Source organism: Zootoca vivipara, chromosome Z2 (genome assembly GCF_965207765.1).
Source record: "Zootoca vivipara chromosome Z2, rZooViv2.hap1.1, whole genome shotgun sequence".
In the NCBI taxonomy this organism is placed as follows: domain Eukaryota; kingdom Metazoa; phylum Chordata; class Lepidosauria; order Squamata; family Lacertidae; genus Zootoca; species Zootoca vivipara.
Genome location: NC_142585.1, coordinates 37,449,723 through 37,471,748, shown reverse-complemented (window position 1 = coordinate 37,471,748; position 22,026 = coordinate 37,449,723). Strand labels below are relative to the sequence as shown.

The following is a 22,026-nucleotide window of genomic DNA, read 5'->3' as shown; positions in this document are numbered from 1 at the left end:
TTCAGCCCGAGGCAAAGCATTCACTTCTGGCAAGGGTTGCATGCCAGCGATGGCCAGATTTGGCAGTGGGCATAGCTGCCAAGTTTTCCCTTTTCTCGCGAGGAAGCCTATTCAGCACAAGGGAATTTCCCTTTAAAAAAGGGAGAACTTGGCAGCTATGCCAGTGGGCGAAGTAACACATGTAAAGCAAGAAGCCTGATAATATTGCAGATATTAATATTAGTTACAGGTAGGTAGCCGTGTTGGTCTGAGTCGAAGCAAAAATAAAAAAATTCCTTCAGTAGCACCTTAAAGACCAAGTAAGTTTTTATTTTGGTATGAGCTTTCGTGTGCAGTGTGCATGCACACGAAAGCTCATACCAAAATAAAAACTTAGTTGGTCTTTAAGGTGCTACTGAAGGAATTTTTTTAGATATTAATATTGTGCAGTTGGAAGCAATTGGATGCATTAAAGCTAACTCCTCTTGGAATAAAACACTGTCCAGACCCATAAGTATTGTTCAAAGCTTTACTAACCAAATCTTCTTTCAAAACAGGTACAAAAACATTAATGATACATCCAAAATAATTCCTTAGTCATGTGCATGTCCCAGCACAGGTTTGGCTTCTTATAAAATATGAAACCAAGGGTCTGTCTCTCCCACAACCTCCATTACATTACAGCTTGGGGCTGTTTTCTCTTTATCAGAGACCTCATTACCACATCCTTTGTTATTGGCTGCTTGAGAACAATGTCTCAACTCACACAAAACAGAGACCCGCAGATTAAAGTATGCATAAAAGGTCATTCTATTCTATCTCTTTCATGTGATTTAAGTCAGTCACATGATAAATCAGAAGACATCAACAGTTAATTATCAACCTGCTAGAGAGCTCCTGTTGCTCTTCTTTAGTTTCAGTGGAAATTTCCAGTTCAACCCTTAGTAATATACATACAGGCATTCACAATTTCAGTGTCAATTAAACAAGTAACCGTATACTTAACACATAAGAGTTCAAGGACACATTTCAGCCAAGAAAAAGCACTAAAAGAGGTTGTGGCTTAGGAGGGGTGCGTGGCCTGGAGAAAGTTCAGGGGGCCATACAGAGAAACTTGGAGGGTTGGATTCAGCCTGCATGGAGGGCAGGTCCATGGAGTTTAGGACGATAAGATGGGGCTGCAAAAGAGGAAAGCTCCATTCAACGATAGAACCAGTACCTGGCAACCCTGGGCAAGTTGCCAGGAGCCTGTGGTTGGTTGCAATATCATCAAGTAAATGATGTATTCTCAAAGGATAAAAAATAGGCTTTGAAGACAAAAGGTCTAAATTTCAAATAGAATTGTTGGAAGGTAGAATTAAATTGTTGTCAAAAATGTATGATTTGCTGTTAGAATGGTATACAAAGGATGAATTGACAAAAGATGTGATGATAAAATGGGCAAAAGACTTTGGGCATAATATCGAATATGATGCGTGGTTGAAATTATGGAATCAAACATTGAAGTTCACGGCATGAACCGCCCTGGAAGATGATGTATAGCTGGTATTTAACACCAGCAAAGTTAGCTAAAATGTATAGGATGAGTAATAAAATGTGCTGGAAATGTAATGAGAAGGAGGAAGAGTTTTATCATATGTGGTGGAAGTGCGAAAAAGTAAAAAGATTTTGGGAATTGATATATAATGAACTGAAAAAGATTTTTAAGTATACCTTTCCCAAAAAACCTGAGGCCTTTTTACTAGGACTTATTGGACAAGAGATTGCAAAGGAGGACTATAATATAATATAATATAATATAATATAATATAATATAATATAATATAATATAATATATTTTTGTATGCGACAACCGCGGCTAGGACTTTGTTAGCCCAAAAATGGAAAACTCAAGATATACCGACAATTGATGAGTGGCAGACAAAAATGATAGACTATGCGGAACTAGCAAGACTGACTAGCAGGATCCAAAACCAGGGGGAAACAAGGTTCCAAAAAGATTGGAGTAAATTTGTGGACTATATGGAAAAGAACTGTATAAGTTTAAAGACACTTGCAGGGTTGAAATAAATCCTGCGAATTGACTTTAACCAAGGAATAAGGAACTGCAAGATAAGAGTTGGAAAGAAAACCTAATGAGGGGAGGGAGGGAAGTCTAAGCTCGGCAGAGCATTGGGAATCAGAGATTTGGAAATAATGGTTTAAAAAAGAGAAAATTGTGTGTGTTGTATGTGTTTTTGAATGTGTTGTTATGTTTATTTCTGTTTAGTATGTTTAATGTGTTTGTTTGGAAAATCTAATAAAATGTCTTTAAAAAAAAAAAGTTGCCAGGAGCCTGACAGCCTGACAGGGGCATGCTGCCAATGGCTGTCTTGGCCACCAATTTTGACCTGATCCAGCTGGGCTTTTCCTATGTTCCACCAAACTCATAAAAATACAGGAACCCTCTTGCCATCAACATCTGTGATGGACCACATTGGTCATTCCATAACTGTACTTCTTCTCTCTCCCTTTCCTTTCCAGGACTCTTAAAAACCATCGGGTCTTCCTTGCCACCTTTGCTGCTGTGCTTGGGAACTTTAGTTTTGGTTTTGCTTTAGTCTACACCTCCCCGGTCATCCCCGCTTTGGAAAAATCTCTGACCCTCAACTTAAGACTAACAGAGGAAACGGCATCCTGGTTTGGGGTAAGAGTGGCCAGCCAGCAGGAAGGGCGGGAGAACTAGACCCGAGAGAGGTGCATGCCATCGGTTGGATTGCAGTGTTCCCAAGGGGTGCCAGGTCTCAAAATATGACCCAAAGCTGCAGGGTTTTAGCCTCTTTCTCTGGGTCTCCATGGGAAATATTAAAATCTAAGACTGGTGGGGAGGTCTAGTTTCTGCTTGGTAACTTTTGCTGCTAGCCAGAGCTGGTCCACCTATGAAGCAGGATCCAGAAGGGTGGCAGGATCTAGAGAGGAAACAGATCCACCCTTCAATAAATTTATCGCTTCTACCCAGTGGCAGCAGCGACAGCTGCAGCATGCTTCTTGGAGGCCAGATCTGCCACCTCCTTGGCAGCACCCCCATGCCACCTCTACAGCGGCCTTTTGCTAAACAGGAAGTGCTCCTAGTCTCTTCCCACCCTTGTTCCCAAAGAATGTCCTTATTCCCTCCCCATCCGCCTTGTTCCTGATGTAGATCTTCACTCACTCCTTCCCTGGTGGTGGTGGTGATGATGGGGGGTGTGTGCACCTTTTTGTGGTTTGACTCAAGTGCCAAAATGTATTGGGCCAGCCCTGCTGCTAGCACCCATTCCATGTTGACCAAGCCCCACCCCATCCTGGTAGGCTCCACCCCCTCACCGATATGCCATCACTTGAGCCTCAGGAGAGACCCAGCAGCCCTGGGCTCAACCAAAAGATTGTTGGCCCCCAGAATCTGCTTTAACCTTTGCAATGGAAGAATCCAAGCTGAGTGAGGGGATGAGGCTGAAGCAAGGATATGTCTTCTTTGTCTCGGCAAGCTGCTGTATCTTGGATTAGTCCACTCTACCTCGCTTGCCAGGTACCCAGATGGCGCTGTGGGTTAAACCACTGAGCCTAGGGCTTGCTGATCAGAAGGTCAGCGGTTCGAATCCCTGTGACGGGGTGAGCTCCCGTTGCTTGGTCCCAGCTCCTGTCAACCTAGCAGTTCGAAAGCACATCAAAATGCAAGTAGATAAATAGGAACCGCTATAGCGGGAAGGTAAACGGCGTTTCCATGTGCTGCTCTGGTTCGCCAGAAGCGGCTTTGTCATGCTGGCCACATGACCTGGAAGCTATACGCCGGCTCCCTTGGCCAATAATGCGAGATGAGCGCGCAACCCCAGAGTCGGTCACGACTGGACCTAATGGTCAGGGGTCCCTTTACCTTTACCTCGCTTGCAGGGTTGTTGAGAGGACATGGTTGCATTTTTCAAATCCCTACGGGGACAAAAACAGTTCTCTGCTGCTCCAGAGGGCAGAAGTGGATCTCATAGGCTCAATTACAGCAGAGAAGATTTAGATGGAATGTAAGGGTAATTATATTGCCAGTAAGAGAGGTTTAACAATGAACCAATTACCAAGAGGAAGAGTAGACTCTTCTGCTTTGGAAGTCTTCAACCGGAACCTGGTGAGCCCTGGGGATGTTCTTGCTCTTAAGTTTTCTTCTATGACCTTGTGGTTGGATTAGCATAGGGGTGGGGAACCTTTTTTCAGATCAAGGGCCACACCCCCTCCTGGATAACTTTCCAAGGGCTGCATAGCAGTTGTGGGAGGGGCTAGAGGCAAAAGTGGGTGGGACTACAATGCAAATGCTATTATTAAGAACTACACGACTTTTAGAAGACACCTGAAGGCAACCCTGTACTGTATAGGGAAGTTTCTAATGGTTGATGCTTTTCTGTGGTTTTATATGTGTTGCAAGCCGCCCAGAGTGGGCAGGGTGGATGAATGAATGAATGAATGAATATATATACCTGCAGGTCTCAGGGAATTTACAACATAAAATCACAATGTAAAAACAGAGAATAAATAATAAAAACAAAAACAATCCAATAATCCCCTCCTCCCCAACACATTTGACTCCCAGTACATTTCCGAGCACAATTTAAAGTGTTGGTGTTGACCTTTAAAGCCCTAAATGGTCTCAGTCCAGTATACCTGACGGAGCATCTCCACCCCCATTGTTCTGAGTCCTGCTCCGAGGGCCTTCTGGCAGTTCCCTCACTGCGAGAAGCCAAGTTACAGGGAACCAGGCAGAGGGCCTTCTCAGTAGTGGCACCCGCCCTGTGTAACGCCCTCCCACCAGATGTCAAAGAGAAAAACAACTACCAGACTTTTAGAAGACATTTGAAGGCAGCCCTGTTTAGGGAAACTTTTAATGTTTGACAGACTACTGTATATTTTGTTAGAAGCTGCCCAGAGTGGGGAAACCCAGCTGGATGGCTGGGGTACAAATAATAATAATATATTATTATTATTATTATTATTATTATTATTATTATTATTATTAAAGGGCAGTGGATGTCATTCAGCCACAGGCTTGGTTAAAGAAGAATGTTTTTGCCTGGTGCCTAAAGGTGTATAATGAAGGCACCAGATGAACCTCCCTGGGGAGATCATTCCACAAATAGGGAGCCGCTGCCGAAAAGGCCCCTTCTTGTGTTGCCATCCTCTGGATCTCTCTTGGAGAAGGCATACAAAGAAGGGCCTCAGAAGATGATCTCGGGGTCCAAGATGCTTCATATGGAAATACCTTCCTTGAGTTATTTTGCCTTCATCCAGCTCATTTCAACTACTCGAGGAGGATGCAAAGCAGGGCTGGTGAGGGTTGTGGCCTGGGAAGATTTTCCAGGGACCTGAATTAGAAGATGGCCTTCAAGACCCTGCCCAACTCATTCTGCAAAATTAAACAAGTGGATTTTGCAGAGATGATTAGGCCTAAGAACTTTAATCTGGGGAGCGATCTGCAAATCCATCAGATTAGTCAACGGATGCTAATTTTAACCAGTAGGGCAGAGAGATAAATACACCCGCTGGGTGCTGCTGCTTTGGTTCCAGTGTGTTGCTCTAGCAGAGGAGACTGTGCTAAAAGTTGCCTTTCCTTTCTGACAATCTGGAAGTTTTTGTTGTTGGTTAAACCATAATGTCACATGTTTCCTTTTCTTCTCTTAACATCTCCTACACTGAGGCTTTAACAATATGCAAATATACTTAAATATAGTTGATGGGTGGATTTAAGAGGCATGTCAGCTCTGTCTATTTTCCACAATCCCAACCCCTCTATCTTGTAATCTTCATTCTAGTGAGAGTAATTGTTCATGTGTCCTTACTGACTCCAAAGACAAACATAGCTTTAATGAACAGACCATACAACCCGCTAGACTTGCTTGTGATGCTTCCTCCTCCCTTCCTGCGCAAAATACTCATAGTTCTGTATAGGACACTCTAATCCCCCTGAGAGCTGGAAGGGACCACTGGCGGAGGAAGAGGAGGGCCCGCACTTAGCGCCACGACCCCGGGATGCGCGCCAGCCACACCCCCGCGTGCTCTCCACCAACACCACCCCAGTGCCAGAGCATGAAGCTCCGCCACTGGAAGGGACCCCACGGGTCATCTAGTCCAACCCCCTGCAATGCAGGAATGGCTAATACCCCAGAGGACAGGATCACACTTCAAAATGACCTTAACAGATTAGACAACTGGGCCAAAGCAAACAAGATGAATTTTAACAAGGAGAAATGTAAGGTACTACACTTGGGCAAAAAAAAAAAAAAATGAAAGGCACAAATACAGTATGGGTGACACCTGGCTTGAGAGCAGTACATGTGAAAAGGATCTAGGAGTCTTGGTAGACCACAAACTTGACATGAGTCAACAGTGTGATGCAGCAGCTAAAAAAGCCAATGCAATTCTGGGCTGCATCAATAGGAGTATAGTGTCTAGATCGAGGGAAGTAATAGTACCACTGTATTCTGCTCTGGTCAGACCTCACCTGGAGTACTGTGTCCAGTTCTGGGCACCACAGTTCAAGAAGGATACTGACAAGCTGGAACGTGTCCAGAAGAGGGCAACCAACATGGTCAAAGGCCTGGAAACGATGCCTTATGAGGAATGGCTTAGGGAGCTGGGTATGTTTAGCCTGGAGAAGAGAAGGTTAAGGGGTGATATGATAGCCATGTTCAAATATATAAAAGGATGTCTTATAGAGGAGGGTGAAATGTTGTTTTCTGCTGCTCCAGAGAAGCAGACACGGAGCAATGGATTCAAACTACAAGAAAGAGGATTCCATCTAAACATTAGGAAGAACTTCCTGACAGTAAGAGCTGTTTGACAGTGGAACTTGCTGCCAAGGAGTGTGGTAGAGTCTCCTTCTTTGGAGGTCTTTAAGCAGAGGCTTGACAGGCATATGTCAAGAATGCTTTGATGGTGTTTCCTGCTTGGCAGGGGGTTGGACGCTATGATTCTATGATTCTATGAATTGTAGCTAAAGAATCCCCAACTGATGGTCGCCTGGCATTTGTTCAGAAATCTCCAATGAAGGAGAGTCCATCACCTTCTGAGAGAGTCCATTCCACTGCTCTCAAACAGCTCTTACTGTAGAAATGTCTTCCTTACGTTTAGTCGGAATCTTCTTTTTAATCATTTGAATTTATGGGTTCAGATCCTGCCCTCTGGAGCAACAGAAAACAAGAGGCTCCATCTTCCATGTTGACAGCACTTCGGCCATTATATTAGGGTTGCCATATTTCGGACACAATTCGAACACAAAAGTTGTTGAGGTTTTTGTGTGTGCAAAATCTCAAAAAACCAATACCGCCGTATTATGTTTGCCGGACGTATGGCAGCCCTACCTTATATTAGCTCACAGAATGCTCTTCTCCATGCTATGCATACCCAGCTCCCTCAAGTCTTTCCCTCATCATAGAAAATTTATTTTTCCCCAGGCCAGATTTCTCAGGGTGCTGAATTCAAAGCCTATTAGATGCACTCCTATTTCTACGGTCGCAGGCCGCTATCATGATCAGATTTGCTTTCGTTAACATATTGCCCCTGTTTCTTTGTGTGCCTGGCAGTCTGTGTTCAGCCTTGGAGTCGCAGCAGGTGGTTTCGGCACCATGTTTTTCAACGACTACCTGGGCCGCAAGCTGAGCATCATGTTATCTGCTGTCCCATCTTTCATCGGATATCTTTTCATGACCAGCGCTCAAGAGACCTGGATGCTGCTGGTCGGCAGGCTGTTAACAGGATTTGCTGGGGGAGTGATTTCTGCTTCCATCCCAGTAAGTCAACAATGTACTTTTCCTTGAGGTTCCATCTCATTCCAGCAAACTCAGATTGTGTACCATACGTTGAAAGCACTTTGAGGCCACTTTAAAACAGTCATGGCTTCCTCCCAAAGAATCCTGGGAAGTGTAGTTTGTTCAGGGTCCCAAGAGTCATTAGGAGACTCCTGTTCCCCTCCCAAAACCGCCATTCTGACTGGTTGACTGGTTGGTGTAACAACCAGTCCCTCTTCCCAGAAGACATCCTGGAATTGCCAAGCCCACATTGGGACTTGGAGGGGTCACAGAGATTTTCTTGCCTCTGCAGCTAGCTACTTTTGGGCATGTGCCCAAGAGCCTGGGTGGTAAAGTGATAATTGTCTTTGCCACACCCTCCCTTCATCTTCCATTTACTGACTGAGCCAATATAATTTGGTCAAGCAATATTTAAAATAGGGAAGTTGGAGGTAGTGATGTCCTGAGTTGTAGTTCTTCCTTTCTGTCTCCTGAAAGGACCACAGGAATATTAGGGGAAGAACCATTGTGCAGTGGGAGAGCATCTGCCTTGCATATAGAAGGCCCCAGATTAAACCCCTGGCATCTTCAGGTGGGGCTGGGAATATCCCCAGTCTGAAACCTTGGAGAGCCACTGACAGAGTCAACAATATTGAACTAGAGGAGCAGTGAGTCTGACTCAGTAGAAGGCAGCTTCCCAAGTTCTCCCATTGAAACCAGACCATTATTCAGAACCATAAAGACTGGAAAGTTTAATTTAATTTTAGGGCAACAGCCGTAGCACAGTGGTAGAGCACCTGCCTTTTATGTGGAAGGTCCCTGTCATCTCCAGATAGGGCTGGGGAAATCTCCCTGCCCAAAATCTTGGAAAGTCACTGCCAATCAGTGTTGACAATAATGAACTGTTTGATTTTCATACTAACCTACCTTTGTAGGACCCTGAGTGCAACAGAGTTCTCTACACCTATGATTCCCAGCAACTGGAATTCAGAGGCATATTGCATCCGATAGTATGTGGCAAGGGAGAAATGAAGTTCTCATTCAAATGTAAACTTCTAAAAAATGCAATTCCCAACACAATATTTGAACCAAAACACAGCCATTCTTCAAAATCCCCACACATCTGGATTTTGCGCTACAGTTTTCCAGCCACGCAGTGTCTCAAAAAATGTATGTGCTAAGGTAAAGTGCATTAATGTACCGTAGCAGTGAAAATAACCTACAGAAGTGCAAAACTGCTCGGAAATAACACATAGAGTAGGAGACATTCGCACAAAAAATGTTGATCATCTTTTTCCGAGGACATGTTATTTCTTTTTTAAAAAATCGCAGGCTGATGTACAAACATGGATGACTGACGTTATGCTTGTTAAAACGAGAAACTGAGAGAAGCTAAAACTGATAGATTCATCCATCCCTAATTGTGGCTACATCCATTAACTTAGGTCCATTAATTTCGCTGGGTCTACTCTGTGCAAAGCCTACTTGGAGTGGACACACACACACACACACACACACACCTGTTCTGCTGATTAAAATTCTGGCAACTTACCTTCCTTTTCTGTCCCTCCAGGTGTACATCTCTGAGATCTCTCACCCTGGAGTCCGGGGAACTTTGGGATCCTGCCCTCAGATCATGGGCGTCTTGGGTGCCCTTTTCCTCTATGCTTTAGGCAAGTAATTGGATGTGAATTCTGGAGGAACAGATCAGCGTCAGACTATTGGCTTAAATGTAGGGCGGCTGGTGGTCCTTAGATCAGCGGTGTCTTCAGACAGGAGAACTGGACTTCAGAGATGGTTGGAATGCTTTGTTTGCTCTGGAAAAATTAAAGTATCCTCCTCCTCCCCCTCCCTTGCCAGAGTCTTGCATCCCCTCTTCCAATCCAGGGGCCTAGCCTTCTGGTTGGACAAGTAGGACCAGCTCAGGACCTCCCCAAATTGCAGGGTTTCAAACCCAGTGACTCCTTGTTTATTTGTTTGGAGAAACACTGGAAATTTCACAAGCTATTTATCTGATCTTTTGAAGTCATTCTGCGTTTAACCATTTCTCAGACCTTTGGCAGAAACACACATTGGTTATCAGAGCTTAGCCAATGTCTGGGGCAGGGGTCCCCAAACTTACCCTGCTTCGGGCCGGAGGGCGGGGGAGCGCATGTGAGCGTGCGCCCATATGCATGCTCACATGCTATTTCCGGTGCACTTCCAGGTTGGAGGAGCGCCAGAAATAGCTTGTGCGCCTGCACAAGGGCCTCCTCCGACCTGGAAGTGTGCCAGAAATGATACTTGCACATGCGCACAAGCTATTTCCAGTGCCTTTCGAACCTGGAAGTGGGCAGCTGCGCCACGCCGGTGAGAGCAGGTGGCTGTAGCAGGCGGCAGGGGTTGCCGGGGGCCGCATAAATGAGCCTCATGGGCCACATCTGGCCTGCAAGCCTTAGTTTGGGGAAGCCTGGTCTGGGGCGTGGGCTTCAGATCAGTGGCAGAGCATCTGCTTTGCATGCAGAAAGGTCCTAGGTTTAATCGCCAGCAGCTCCAGGTAGGGCTGTGAAAGACTCCAGAGGAGAGGAGAGTGCCCTTGAACTTGGGTGCTGCTTGTGGGCTACCCATTGGGGCATCAGGTTGGCAACTGTGAGAACAGTATGCTGGACTAGAAGGGCCATTGGCCTGATCCAGCAAGCTCTTATTCCTTGTCTGAAACTCTTGGAGAACTCCTGCCAGTCAGTACAGACAGTAGTGAGCTAGATGGACCAATGGACTGTTTCAACATAAGGTGGTTTCTCGCAGTCTATTCCTGGAAAGGGCCATAGCACCATAACAGAGCAGCTGCTTTGCGTGCCATGTTCAGTCCCCAGCTTCTCCAGTTAAGGCTGGGAGAGACCTGCATCTGAAACCTTTCGAGGTCTGTTGCCATCCAGTGCAGGCATTACTGAGCTAGATGAACCAATGATTGGAGTCACGAAAGCCACTTCCTGTTGGAATCAGATAGAGTGGAGATTTGAACCCTGACCTCCCAGGTCGTAGACCAACTCTCCAACTATTGCACCACACTGGCTCTTCAGGTTACTCTTTCAGGGGCCAGGCAACCTTTTCTATAAATGTTCAGGTTGACATTCAAGAGGCAAGGACTGTGTAACGCAAGAGCCAGGAAGTGCCCACGGAACACCAAACACACTGGACAGGATTGGGGAGCCGATAATGTCACAGTCAGGCTGTTGGTTGCAAAACCAGAGATCGAAACAACAGATTGGATAGAGATAATGCAGTTGCTCAGGGCGCCTGCCAATTAACTCAGAACATATTGTAATGTTTTTGAAACAGCCTGGCTGGTAAAGGAATGGAGAGAGAAAGTGGATCCAGCAGTAATGTTGCAGGCCTTCCAAAGATGACAAAAGGGACTGGAATTACATTTAAGCTGTTGTGCCCAAAGCTGGGGCAGTCACCATGGTATCTTCCAGCTGTTATTGGACTACAATAGGTATTGGTAATCTTTGGCCCTCCAGATACTCTTGAACTATATCAGTCCCAGTCAGCCAGGGATGATGGGAGCAGTAGTTCAGCAACATCTGGAGGTCCAAAGGTTCCCCAAGTGTGGACTACAACCCCCATAATCTCTGAACATGGGAAATAGAGGGGTATGGTTGTTTATTAATGTTGCTGCTTCTTGGAGACAGTCCTACACTCACCTCTTCCTGTGTCCTCTTCCCACTGCAGCCCTCGTTGTTCCCTGGCGCTGGTTGGCGGTGGCTGGACAGGTGCCTGTCCTTCTCATGATCGTATTGATGTCTTTCATGCCTGACTCACCTCGTTTTCTGGTCTCCAAGGGGAAGGAGGAGAAGGCCCTTGATGCCCTGGTATGGCTGAGAGGAGCAAATGCAGAGTACTGGCGGGAATACGAGGAAATCAAGGACAGCTTCAGTGAACAGGTGTGCTATGGAAGGATGGGCGAACATGTCAATTTCAGTTCCTTTTTTCCGGTCGTAAATTTGGTACTCCACATTTTCACATCCTTTTGCAACTTACAAAAAAAGAAGCTCTTGTGAAAATTTGTCAGCAGCATTTTTGTGTTAATTTCTCTTACTGTACACATTTTTAATGAAGTGTTGCCTAATGCCCCCCCCCACTTTTTTTGGCAAGGCCAGTTTTCTCTAATTCAATGCATTTTTGAACTAATTTTCACCCATATATGCATTTTTATGGATGCTTTGTCTAGCATTTTAATTTTTGTGCATCTTACTTGGCTGAAGTGCAGCACTGCAAAATTTGGCAAAGTGTGAATTTTGAAGGAGGGCTGTGTTTTAGTCTGTACAGTGGTACCTCTGTTTAAGAATAGCCCTGTTTACGAACTATTCGGTTTACCAACTCCGCAAAACCGGAAGTAGTGTCTACGGTTTGCAAACTTTACCTCGGTCTAAGAATGGAGGCCTCATTAGGGAGAGAGTGCCTCAGTTTAAGAACGGTTTCGGTTTAAGAATGGACTTCTGGAACGGATTAAGTTTGTAAACTGAGGTACCACTGTATATTGTTTTGGAAACAGTGAACTTGGTAACCAAACCAAATTTTTTCCCCTATCCCTTCCTACTGCTATGGCTGCTATGAAATGATGGGAAATGATACTCCAACCCACCCTGTAATATAAAAACTGCCTTGCAGTTTTCAGTTAACTAGGAGAAGTCTAAAGTGGCATCACCCCAATTTTCTGATCTCCTTCTGTGCCCCCTGCTCCCAAATTACTCTTGTGTCTCAAAAGTAGGGCTGCAGGAGGAATCTGCCTTTACTCAGATTCTAAATCTCACTTACCGTACTTTTCCGTGTATAACACGGCCCAATGTATAAGATGCCCCCTATTTCTGGGGACTAAAAATTAAGAAAATGCCATGGCCCCCCTAGGCACTACCCATGTATAAGAGAACCCCCTGTTTTAAGCATAATTTTCCAGTAAAAAACCTAGTCCTATACATGGAAAAGTACAGTACTTAATCCAACCCAAGAGGATTATGACCGGGGGGGGGGCAGGTCAGTAGCCCATTTCAGAATCTGCAGTCTGGCAGATTCCTTTGCAATGTGGCCCAGAGTTTTAAAGGTACAATTGCTTAACAGGGTAGTCTGAGTATTGCACACTCCTCCCCCCCCACTGTCTTCCCCACCTTTGAAGCTTTTGAAATAGCCTGCCTAGCTGCCTATGCTTGCTGGGGCTGTTGGGAATTGTACTTCAAAACATATGGAGGGCAGCAGGTTGGGCGAGGCTAGAATATACCCCTGGATGGAAATAGTTTCCCACAGGAATCCCTCCTCCGTTCATTGGGAAGGCAAGAAATCCTCAAGTGCAATGTGAATATGTCTTCTTCTTGATGTAGAGCAGGTGTGAGGAGCCATTGGCCCTTCAGGTGCTGCTGAACTACAACTCCCAGAATCCCAGGGGAGAATGGTACTTCAGCACTTTCTGGAAGGCCAAAGGCTCCCTGCACATATACAGCAATATCGAAAACGAGAGCCAAGCAAAAGAGGAGGCACCGCTCCATTCCTTGGAGGCCTTTCCAGGAAATCCTGATCTTGTGCCTGGGTGTGTGCGTGAAATGGATCTGTCTGAGCCGTTTGTATCCATATTTCCTTAGAGCAGACCAATTTCCTGGGAAGAGATCAAGCAGCCCTACATCTGGAAACCGATGGCTATCACCTTGTTGATGAGGTTCCTGCAGCAGCTCTCAGGGATTACCCCCATTCTTGTATACCTGCAAGTGATATTTGACAGCACAGAGGTCATATTGGTAAGCTAGCCACTTATCCGAAATTCTCCTCAGGACCTGTCCCCCCCCCCCCCACATTCCACCCATTGCCTTCCTTTTTTGGCTTTCACTAAAGTATCCTGGGATGCAGGTGGCGCTGTGGTCTAAACCACTGAGCCTAAGGCTTGCCAATGGGAAGGTTGGTGGTTTGAATCCCCATGATGGGGTGAGGTCCCGTTGCTCAGTCCCAGCTCCTGCCAAAAGCACCTCAAAGTGCAAGTAGATAAATAGGGACCGCTACAGCGGGAAGGTAAACGGCGTTTCCATGTGCTGCTTTGGTTTCGCCAGAAGCAACTTAGTCATGCTGGCCACATGACCCGGAAAAACTGTCTGCGGACAAACGGCGGCTCCCTCGGCCAGTAAAGCGAGATGAGCACCACAACCCCAGAGTCGTTTGCGACTAGACTTAACTGTCAGGGGTCCTTTACCTTTCCATTTAAAGTATCCTGCAAACTCTCGTTTGTGAAGGGGCCTCCTAACAACAGTTCCCAGGATGCTTTGGGGGAAGCCATGACTGCTTAGAGTGGTAAGAGAGTGATTTAAATGTATGGAGCAGATGTAATTTAGTTTTTAAACCATGCCCTCCAATGTTCCTCAGACATTGAAAGGAGAGACATTCTGTTCTACATCAGTATCACTGCCTACGGGGAGGGGTTTTCCATATTTTTATTAAAGTTTTTCATTATACAGCCCCGCCCTACAACTCCCCTGACCACTGATGGGAGTTCTAGTTTAACAGCATCTAGAGGGAATCAAATACCAAATCAGTCTACAGAAGTGAGGGCGCTGTTTTTTCACTGTGTGTTTCATTTCTACCATTGTGGCACAATGGTTAGAGTGTTGGACCAGGACCTGGGAGACCAGGGTTCTTATCCTGACTCAGCCATGAAGCTGCTTGAGTGACCTTGCGCCAGGCACCATCTCTCTTCCTAATCTACCTCACAGGATTTTTGTGAGGATGAACCGGGGAGGAGGAAAACGATGTACACCACCTTGAGAAAAGGTGGCATATAGAGGTGATAAATAAAGTAAAATACCTTTACCACCTGTACATTCCCCACACCCCAGCACCAGACTCGATATGAAGCTAAATATGGCATTTGGAATCATCATAAAAAATTGCTCCTCATCCACATCTGCTATTGATGAAGAAAAATATAATATCATTCATAGTTTATTAATTTCGTTCTCGTAACAGAGAAAATAAAACTCTTATTGTCCTCCTCAGGCTTACAACCTAAAGAGACATGAGAAAAAGGGGGAAAGGGTTGGGGACGGGCGAGGATTTATTATCATGTCTAGTTTGGCCAGTTATCTCCTGTTCGCTGTGTGTGTTTTAAGAAAATGCTGACTAAGGGAAGAAGGAGCCTCAGACATTCTAAATGGTTTCTCCTTTTACCTTTGCAGGAGCCACAATACGATGCTGTTATCGTGGGGGCCGTACGCTTAGCATCGGTGGCAGTTGCCACCTTCTTAATGGATAAAGTCGGAAGGAAGATTCTTCTATATATCTCAGGTGCAGGTTTTGTCCACTCCTATCACACCCCACCTGGTGCATTTTGCAGAGTCAAAACCAGCTTTGGGGAATTGTTTGGCTCAATCATTGGGATGTGTGGGGGAGAGGGTGGGGAGAGAAAGTATTGAATTGAAAGCACTAAACGGAACATGTGGGTTGCGGGTGGGCATCTTACCTTCCAAGTCCTGGACTGCAGAATCCGGGACTGGCAGCCGTGTGACACCGGAAGTTGCGTCGATGTAACTTCCGATGTCTCTTTGCCCTTCTATGGGCACCCAAAATGGCCGCCGGTGGCTTCAAAAGTCGCTTCTACGCACTTCCGGTCATGCGTAGATGCGACTTTTGAAGCCGCCGGCGGCCATTTTTTGTGCCCATAGAAGGGCAAATCAGAAACAAAATGGCCGCCGGCAGGAGAAAATAACGGAGAAAAACGGGAGACGAAGTGATACAGGGGACCACCAGGAAAAGGTAAGTAAAAACGGGGGTTTCCCGGGGAAAACGGGGTACTTGGCAGCTATGGTGGGCATTCTCTCCCCATCACCCCCCCAAAGTAAAATGGGCCGCTGGTGCTTTGCAACATTTGCCTTTGCCAGCCTAGGACACATTCACACCACACATTTAAACCACTATGATAACACTTTAAATAGCAATGGTTTCCACACAAGAATTCTGGGAGCTGTAGCTAAGGGTACTGAAAGCTGTTAAGTAAACCCCTTATGGCCTTCACAGAACTACAATTCCTCAGTTCCTTCTGAAGAGAGATTGATCATTAAACTACACTGGGGGTGGTAGGTGTAGTTCACACAACATCTGGAGGGCCAAAGCTCTCCTAGCCCAAGCACTTTACAGGAAAAAACCCCCAGTAAGTTCTTAACCACAGGGCCATCTCCCTAGAAGGTCAGGATCCAGAGACTGTGTGTGAAATACCGTGTTTCTCATATTATAAGTCATGTCTTATATTAATTTTTTCTTCAAAAAAACACGACATGGCTTATTTTTGAGGGATGTCTTATTTTTTAATAAAGTGCACGCGGGCGCTGTTTGCCGGGCTTGTCAAGCCCAGCAAACAGCGCCCGCCGATCTTCGGTGACAGGCGGGGGTGGGCGGAGAGCAGAGAACGATCTCCGCTTCCCCCCACCCCCGCCTGTCACACAGCACAGGTCGGCGGGCGCTGTTTGTCGGGCTTGTCAAGCCCAGCTAGGAGCGCCCGCCGATCTTCGGTGACAGGCGGGGATGGGGGGAGAGCGGAGAACGATCTCCGCTTCTCCCCCACCCCTGCCTGTCACACAGCACAGGGCCGAAGATCGGCGGGCGCTGTTTGCCGGGCTTGTCAAGCCCAGCAAGGAGCGCCCGCCGATCGTTGGTGACAGGCGGGGGTGGGGGGAGAGCGGAGAACGATCTCCGCTTCCCCCCCACCCCCGCCTGTCACACAGCACAGGTCCGAAGATCGGCGGGCGCTGTTTGCCAGGCTTGTCAAGCCCAGCAAGGAGCGCCCGCCGATCTTTGGTGACAGGCGGGGGTGGGGGGAGAGCGGAGAACGATCTCCGCTTCCCCCCCACCCCCGCCTGTCACACAGGACAGGTCCGAAGATCGGCGGGCGCTGTTTGCCGGGCTTGTCAAGCCCAGCAAACAGCGCCCGCCGATCTTTGGTGACAGGCGGGGGTGGGGGGAGAGCGGAGAACGATCTCCGCTTCCCCCCCCCGCCTGTCACACAGGACAGGTCCGAAGATCGGCGGGCGCTGTTTGCCGGGCTTGTCAAGCCCAGCAAACAGCGCCCGCCGATCTTTGGTGACAGGCGGGGGTGGGGGGAGAGCGGAGAACGATCTCCGCTTCCCCCCCCACCCCCGCCTGTCACACAGGACAGGTCCGAAGATCGGCGGGCGCTGTTTGCCGGGCTTGTCAAGCCCAGCAAGGAGCGCCCGCCGATCTTTGGTGACAGGCGGGGGTGGGGGGAGAGCGGAGAACGATCTCCGCTTCCCCCCCACCCCCGCCTGTCACACAGGACAGGTCCGAAGATCGGCGGGCGCTGTTTGCCGGGCTTGTCAAGCCCAGCAAACAGCGCCCGCCGATCTTTGGTGACAGGCGGGGGTGGGGGGAGAGCGGAGAACGATCTCCGCTTCCCCACCCCCGCCTGTCACACAGGACAGGTCCGAAGATCGGCGGGCGCTGTTTGCCGGGCTTGTCAAGCCCAGCAAACAGCGCCCGCCGATCTTTGGTGACAGGCGGGGGTGGGGGGAGAGCGGAGAACGATCTCCGCTTCCCCCCCCCGCCTGTCACACAGGACAGGTCCGAAGATCGGCGGGCGCTGTTTGCCGGGCTTGTCGAGCCCAGCAAGGAGCGCCCGCCGATCTTTGGTGACAGGCGGGGGTGGGGGGAGAGCGGAGAACGATCTCCGCTTCCCCCCCCCCACCCCCGCCTGTCACACAGGACAGGTCCGAAGATCGGCGGGCGCTGTTTGCCGGGCTTGTCAAGCCCAGCAAACAGCGCCCGCCGATCTTTGGTGACAGGCGGGGGTGGGGGGAGAGCGGAGAACGATCTCCGCTTCCCCCCCCCCGCCTGTCACACAGGACAGGTCCGAAGATCGGCGGGCGCTGTTTGCCGGGCTTGTCAAGCCCAGCAAGGAGCGCCCGCCGATCTTTGGTGACAGGCGGGGGTGGGGGGAGAGCGGAGAACGATCTCCGCTTCCCCACCCCCCACCCCCGCCTGTCACACAGGACAGGTCCGAAGATCGGCGGGCGCTGTTTGCCGGGCTTGTCAAGCCCAGCAAACAGCGCCCGCCGATCTTTGGTGACAGGCGGGGGTGGGGGGAGAGCGGAGAACGATCTCCGCTTCCCCCCCCGCCTGTCACACAGGACAGGTCCGAAGATCGGCGGGCGCTGTTTGCCGGGCTTGTCGAGCCCAGCAAGGAGCGCCCGCCGATCTTTGGTGACAGGCGGGGGTGGGGGGAGAGCGGAGAACGATCTCCGCTTCCCCCCCACCCCCGCCTGTCACACAGGACAGGTCCGAAGATCGGCGGGCGCTGTTTGCCGGGCTTGTCAAGCCCAGCAAACAGCGCCCGCCGATCTTTGGTGACAGGCGGGGGTGGGGGGAGAGCGGAGAACGATCTCCGCTTCCCCCCCCCCGCCTGTCACACAGGACAGGTCCGAAGATCGGCGGGCGCTGTTTGCCGGGCTTGTCGAGCCCAGCAAGGAGCGCCCGCCGATCTTTGGTGACAGGCGGGGGTGGGGGGAGAGCGGAGAACGATCTCCGCTTCCCCCCCACCCCCGCCTGTCACACAGGACAGGTCCGAAGATCGGCGGGCGCTGTTTGCCGGGCTTGTCAAGCCCAGCAAGGAGCGCCCGCCGATCTTTGGTGACAGGCGGGGGTGGGGGGAGAGCGGAGAACGATCTCCGCTTCCCCCCCACCCCCGCCTGTCACACAGGACAGGTCCGAAGATCGGCGGGCGTTGTTTGCCGGGCTTGTCAAGCCCAGCAAACAGCGCCCGCCGATCTTTGGTGACAGGCGGGGGTGGGGGGAGAGCGGAGAACGATCTCCGCTTCCCCCCACCCCTGCCTGTCACACAGCACAGGTCCGAAGATCGGCGGGCGCTGTTTCCCGGGCTTGTCAAGCCCAGCAAGTCAAGCCCACCGATCTTCGGCTCTGTCCCCCGATGCGCGACGGCTCGGGGAAGCAGGCAGGGAGCTTCTGCTGGGTCCCGCGCCTTCGCCTCTCGCTCGATCGGGGCTACACGACATGGCTTATTTTCGGGGTATGTCTTATTTTTCACCAACCCTTAGAAATCCTGTCATGGCTTATTTTTTGGGGATGCCTTAAAATATGAGAAACACGGTAACGAGCAGGTTGAGGAAATTCCCAGACATAAATAACCTTGTTGTTCTTCTCTCCACACTTTTGACAGCCTGCATTATGCTTGCCTCAAACTTGGCCTTGGGCTTCTACATCCACTTCATACCTCTACCTCAATATTCCCTCAGCAATTCCTCAGCAATTATGGTTAACAGTAGTAGCCACGAGGGCCTGGCTACCAGCTGGACAAGTGGCCTCACCGTCATTCCTCTGATCGCCACCATCGTCTTCATCATAGGTATGTTATTGTCAGGAAGCCACTCAGATACCCTCTGAATGTTTTAAGCAGTAGCTTGATGTGGCCTATTATTACTGCAAATTAAATTTATATACCATCCTTCAACTGAGGCTCACAGGGCATTTATAGTATAACATTATGCAAGGTGTGGAGAATGTGGAGAGGAACTTTTCTCTTGTCTGTCGTAATGCTGGAATTCATGGAAAATCCAGTGAAGCCGAATGTTGGAAGATGCAGGACAGATCAGAGAAAGTTCTTCTTCACGCAGCACATAATTTAACTATGGAATTCAGTCCTACAAGAGGCAGTGAAGATCACTGAATTGGATGACTTTTAAAAGAGTATACTGTACAAATTCATTGAGGAAGAGGAGCCTGTTAATGACTACCAGGCATGATGGAAGTGTATTACCTCCAGTACCAGTCACTGGGGAACATGAGTTGGGAGAATGCTGTTGTGCTCAGAAACTGCTTGTTGGCTTCCCTTTGGGGTATGTGGTTGGCCACTATAACAACAGGATACTGGATTAGATGGGCCTTTGCTCTGAGCCAGCAGGGCTCTCCTTCTTCCAAAGCTTCACGACAACTGACACTTCAAAGCTGCTTTGGTTTGCCACACTGACATGTTTGAGGAAGGACTAGTCATACAGCTTTTCCTGAGGCCTCACCTCTTCCAGGTTTTTCAGAGGAGCTCCTCTTTCCTGTCTTTAGGTTATGCCATTGGTTGGGGTCCCATCAGCTGGCTGCTGATGGCTGAGATTCTCCCACTGAAGGCCCGAGGGACAGTGTCTGGGCTGTGTGTGCTTGTGAGCTGGTTGACCGCCTTTGTCTTGACAAACACCTTTCTGTTGGTTAAGGTAAGTAGAGGAAGAAGAGCAGGGCCGTCTTACCTATAGGTGCAAGGGGTGCAGGGCAATCGGGCCCTGGCTCTCAGGGGCGCCAGGCCGAGAGTCCGGGGCCGAGATTTGGAGTCGGGGGATTGGGAAGAGCCAACAGCCACTGCCGAGCAGAGCCCATCAGAGCACCGCAGCTCTTCTGCTGCGGGCAAGCGAGGCGCTGAGGCAGCCGGCCGGCTCTGCCCTCCTGCGCGCCTGGGATTGGTGGGCCGTTGAGAGGCCCACCCAGTGCACGCTGCTCAGACAAGGCGCCTGGCTCAACTGTTGGGCTGGGCTCTGCTTGCCCCCCCAGGCGCTGGCCCTAGCCTTGCTCTGCTACTGCCTCCGCCTCGGGTTCCTCTGTTGTTGCTGAGGCGGCTAGCCAGGCCACCTCTGCCGTGCGCACCTTGTCAGCCTGCCCTAAAAAATGGTCAACAACATTGGGGTTCCCCCCCTAAAAAATGGTCGACTCTGGGCAAAGGGGCAGATCTTTGCACCCCGGCGCTGCATATGCTTAAGACGGCCCTGAAGAAGAGACTTCATACATGTTGCAAGATATGGCACAGAAAGGGGCTGTGTACACACACACCCCATTCACCTTTAGTGTAGCTCCACCACAATCTGTATCTCTCGTGTCATTTCTTTTGAAATATTATCTTTTGATGTGTTTTCCCCACAAACCCAGGTTCAGTTGAAACTGAGAAAAAGGACCTAGTGGCGTTTTAAGCTGGTAATGTTTACACAGCCCTAACCTGCTTCAGGGACCCAGGTGGCACTGTGGGTTAAACCACAGAGCCTAGGGCTTGCTGGTCAGAAGGTCGGCAGTTCGAATCCCTGCAACGGGGTGAGCTCCCGTTGCTCGGTCCCAGCTCCTGCCCACCTAGCAGTTTGAAAGCACATCAAAGTGCATGTAGATAAATAGGGACCGCTACAGCGGGAAGGTAAACGGCGTTTCTATGTGCTGCTCTGGTTTGCCAGAAGCAGCTTTGTCATGCTGGCCACATGACCCGGAAGCTGTCTGCGGACAAACACCGGCTCCCTTGGCCCATAGAGCGAGATGAGCGCCGCAACCCCAGAGTCGGACACGACTGGACCTGATGGTCAGGGGCCCCTTTACCTTTACCTAACCTGCTTTAACAGTCTGACCCCTGATCCTGGGAACTTTCAGCACCCTTAACAAACTACAACCCACAGAATCCTTTGGAGGAAACCATGGCTGTTTAAAGTGGCATCACAGCGCTTTAAATGTGTGGTGTGAATGAAGCCAAAGTCTCAGCACCCTAACCAGGGACTAGAGCAGGGTTGGGGAATTATTTTTAACCACAGGGGCCACATATTACTAGTGGGCAAGGCCACAGTCAAAAGTGGGTGGAGCGTGTAGGATATAGATTTAATGCATAAATAAGTACTTTTCACTCTGCCCCATGTCCACTTCCCCTGCTTGTCTAAAGGATGAATTCTTTTTTCTTTTCCAGGCAAAGTATGGCCTGGAGGTTCCTTACTTCTTCTTCGGGGCTGCCTGCATAGTGAAACTTATCTTCACATTTTTCATTCCTGAAACTAAAGCAAGGTCCTTGGAGCAGATTGAATCATACTTCCGGACTGGGCAGAAATCATTTATCTTTCCACCGCCTTAAATGAACTTTCAACATTAATTCAATATGAGAAATTACAATATGAGAAAATGAGAGGCTTTTGAGGCCATGACAGGTTGACCACTGTCATAACTTATTATCCAAGTTTCCCCAGTCCTTAAACTGGGATGGGAGGTGGGGCGGATATAGTGGGCTATTATTGCTCATATAGATTTATTAATTTCCTTAAAACTGACAGGTGCCATGGCAGCTAAGAGGTTGCAGTACACACCAGAAAGTTCTCAGCTGGAACCTTGCCTCAGTCACAAACTCATTAAATGGTTGAAGGAAAGCCAATCTCTCTTTATTAACTCCCTCCATCTGCAACATGAAAAGGTTATTGTAAGGGCTGCTATTAGGATGTGTGTGAAGCAT

General features: G+C 48.8%; 1 protein-coding gene across 2 annotated transcripts; it reads left to right on the top strand.

The window, feature by feature from the left end:
• Positions 1 to 2,502: 2,502 nt before the first annotated feature.
• SLC2A6 (solute carrier family 2 member 6) lies at positions 2,503 to 21,943 on the top strand. 2 transcript variants are annotated; one of them, XM_060270562.2, is made up of 9 exons: positions 2,503 to 2,665; positions 7,557 to 7,763; positions 9,334 to 9,433; positions 11,472 to 11,683; positions 13,373 to 13,525; positions 14,951 to 15,059; positions 18,958 to 19,143; positions 19,854 to 19,999; positions 21,493 to 21,943. In XM_060270562.2, the coding sequence occupies exons 2-9, from the start codon at positions 7,599 to 7,601 to the stop codon at positions 21,652 to 21,654; spliced, it is 1,233 nt and encodes a 410-aa protein (XP_060126545.2). In that variant the 5' UTR covers positions 2,503 to 2,665; positions 7,557 to 7,598; the 3' UTR covers positions 21,655 to 21,943. The 2 variants fall into 2 exon arrangements, with proteins under 2 accessions (XP_060126545.2, XP_088520965.1); XM_088664839.1 differs by lacking the exons at positions 2,503 to 2,665; positions 7,557 to 7,763; positions 9,334 to 9,433 and adding an exon at positions 11,104 to 11,235.
• Positions 21,944 to 22,026: the final 83 nt, after the last annotated feature.

Bases quoted from the DNA above. Each gene is read 5' to 3' on its own strand.
- SLC2A6 (XM_060270562.2), top strand. From the start codon at position 7,599: ATGTTTTTCAACGACTACCTGGGCCGCAAGCTGAGCATCATGTTATCT. The intron at 7,764-9,333 runs GTAAGTCAACAA...CTGTCCCTCCAG, and splicing joins TGATTTCTGCTTCCATCCCA to GTGTACATCTCTGAGATCTC. The intron at 15,060-18,957 runs GTGCAGGTTTTG...CACTTTTGACAG, and splicing joins GATTCTTCTATATATCTCAG to CCTGCATTATGCTTGCCTCA.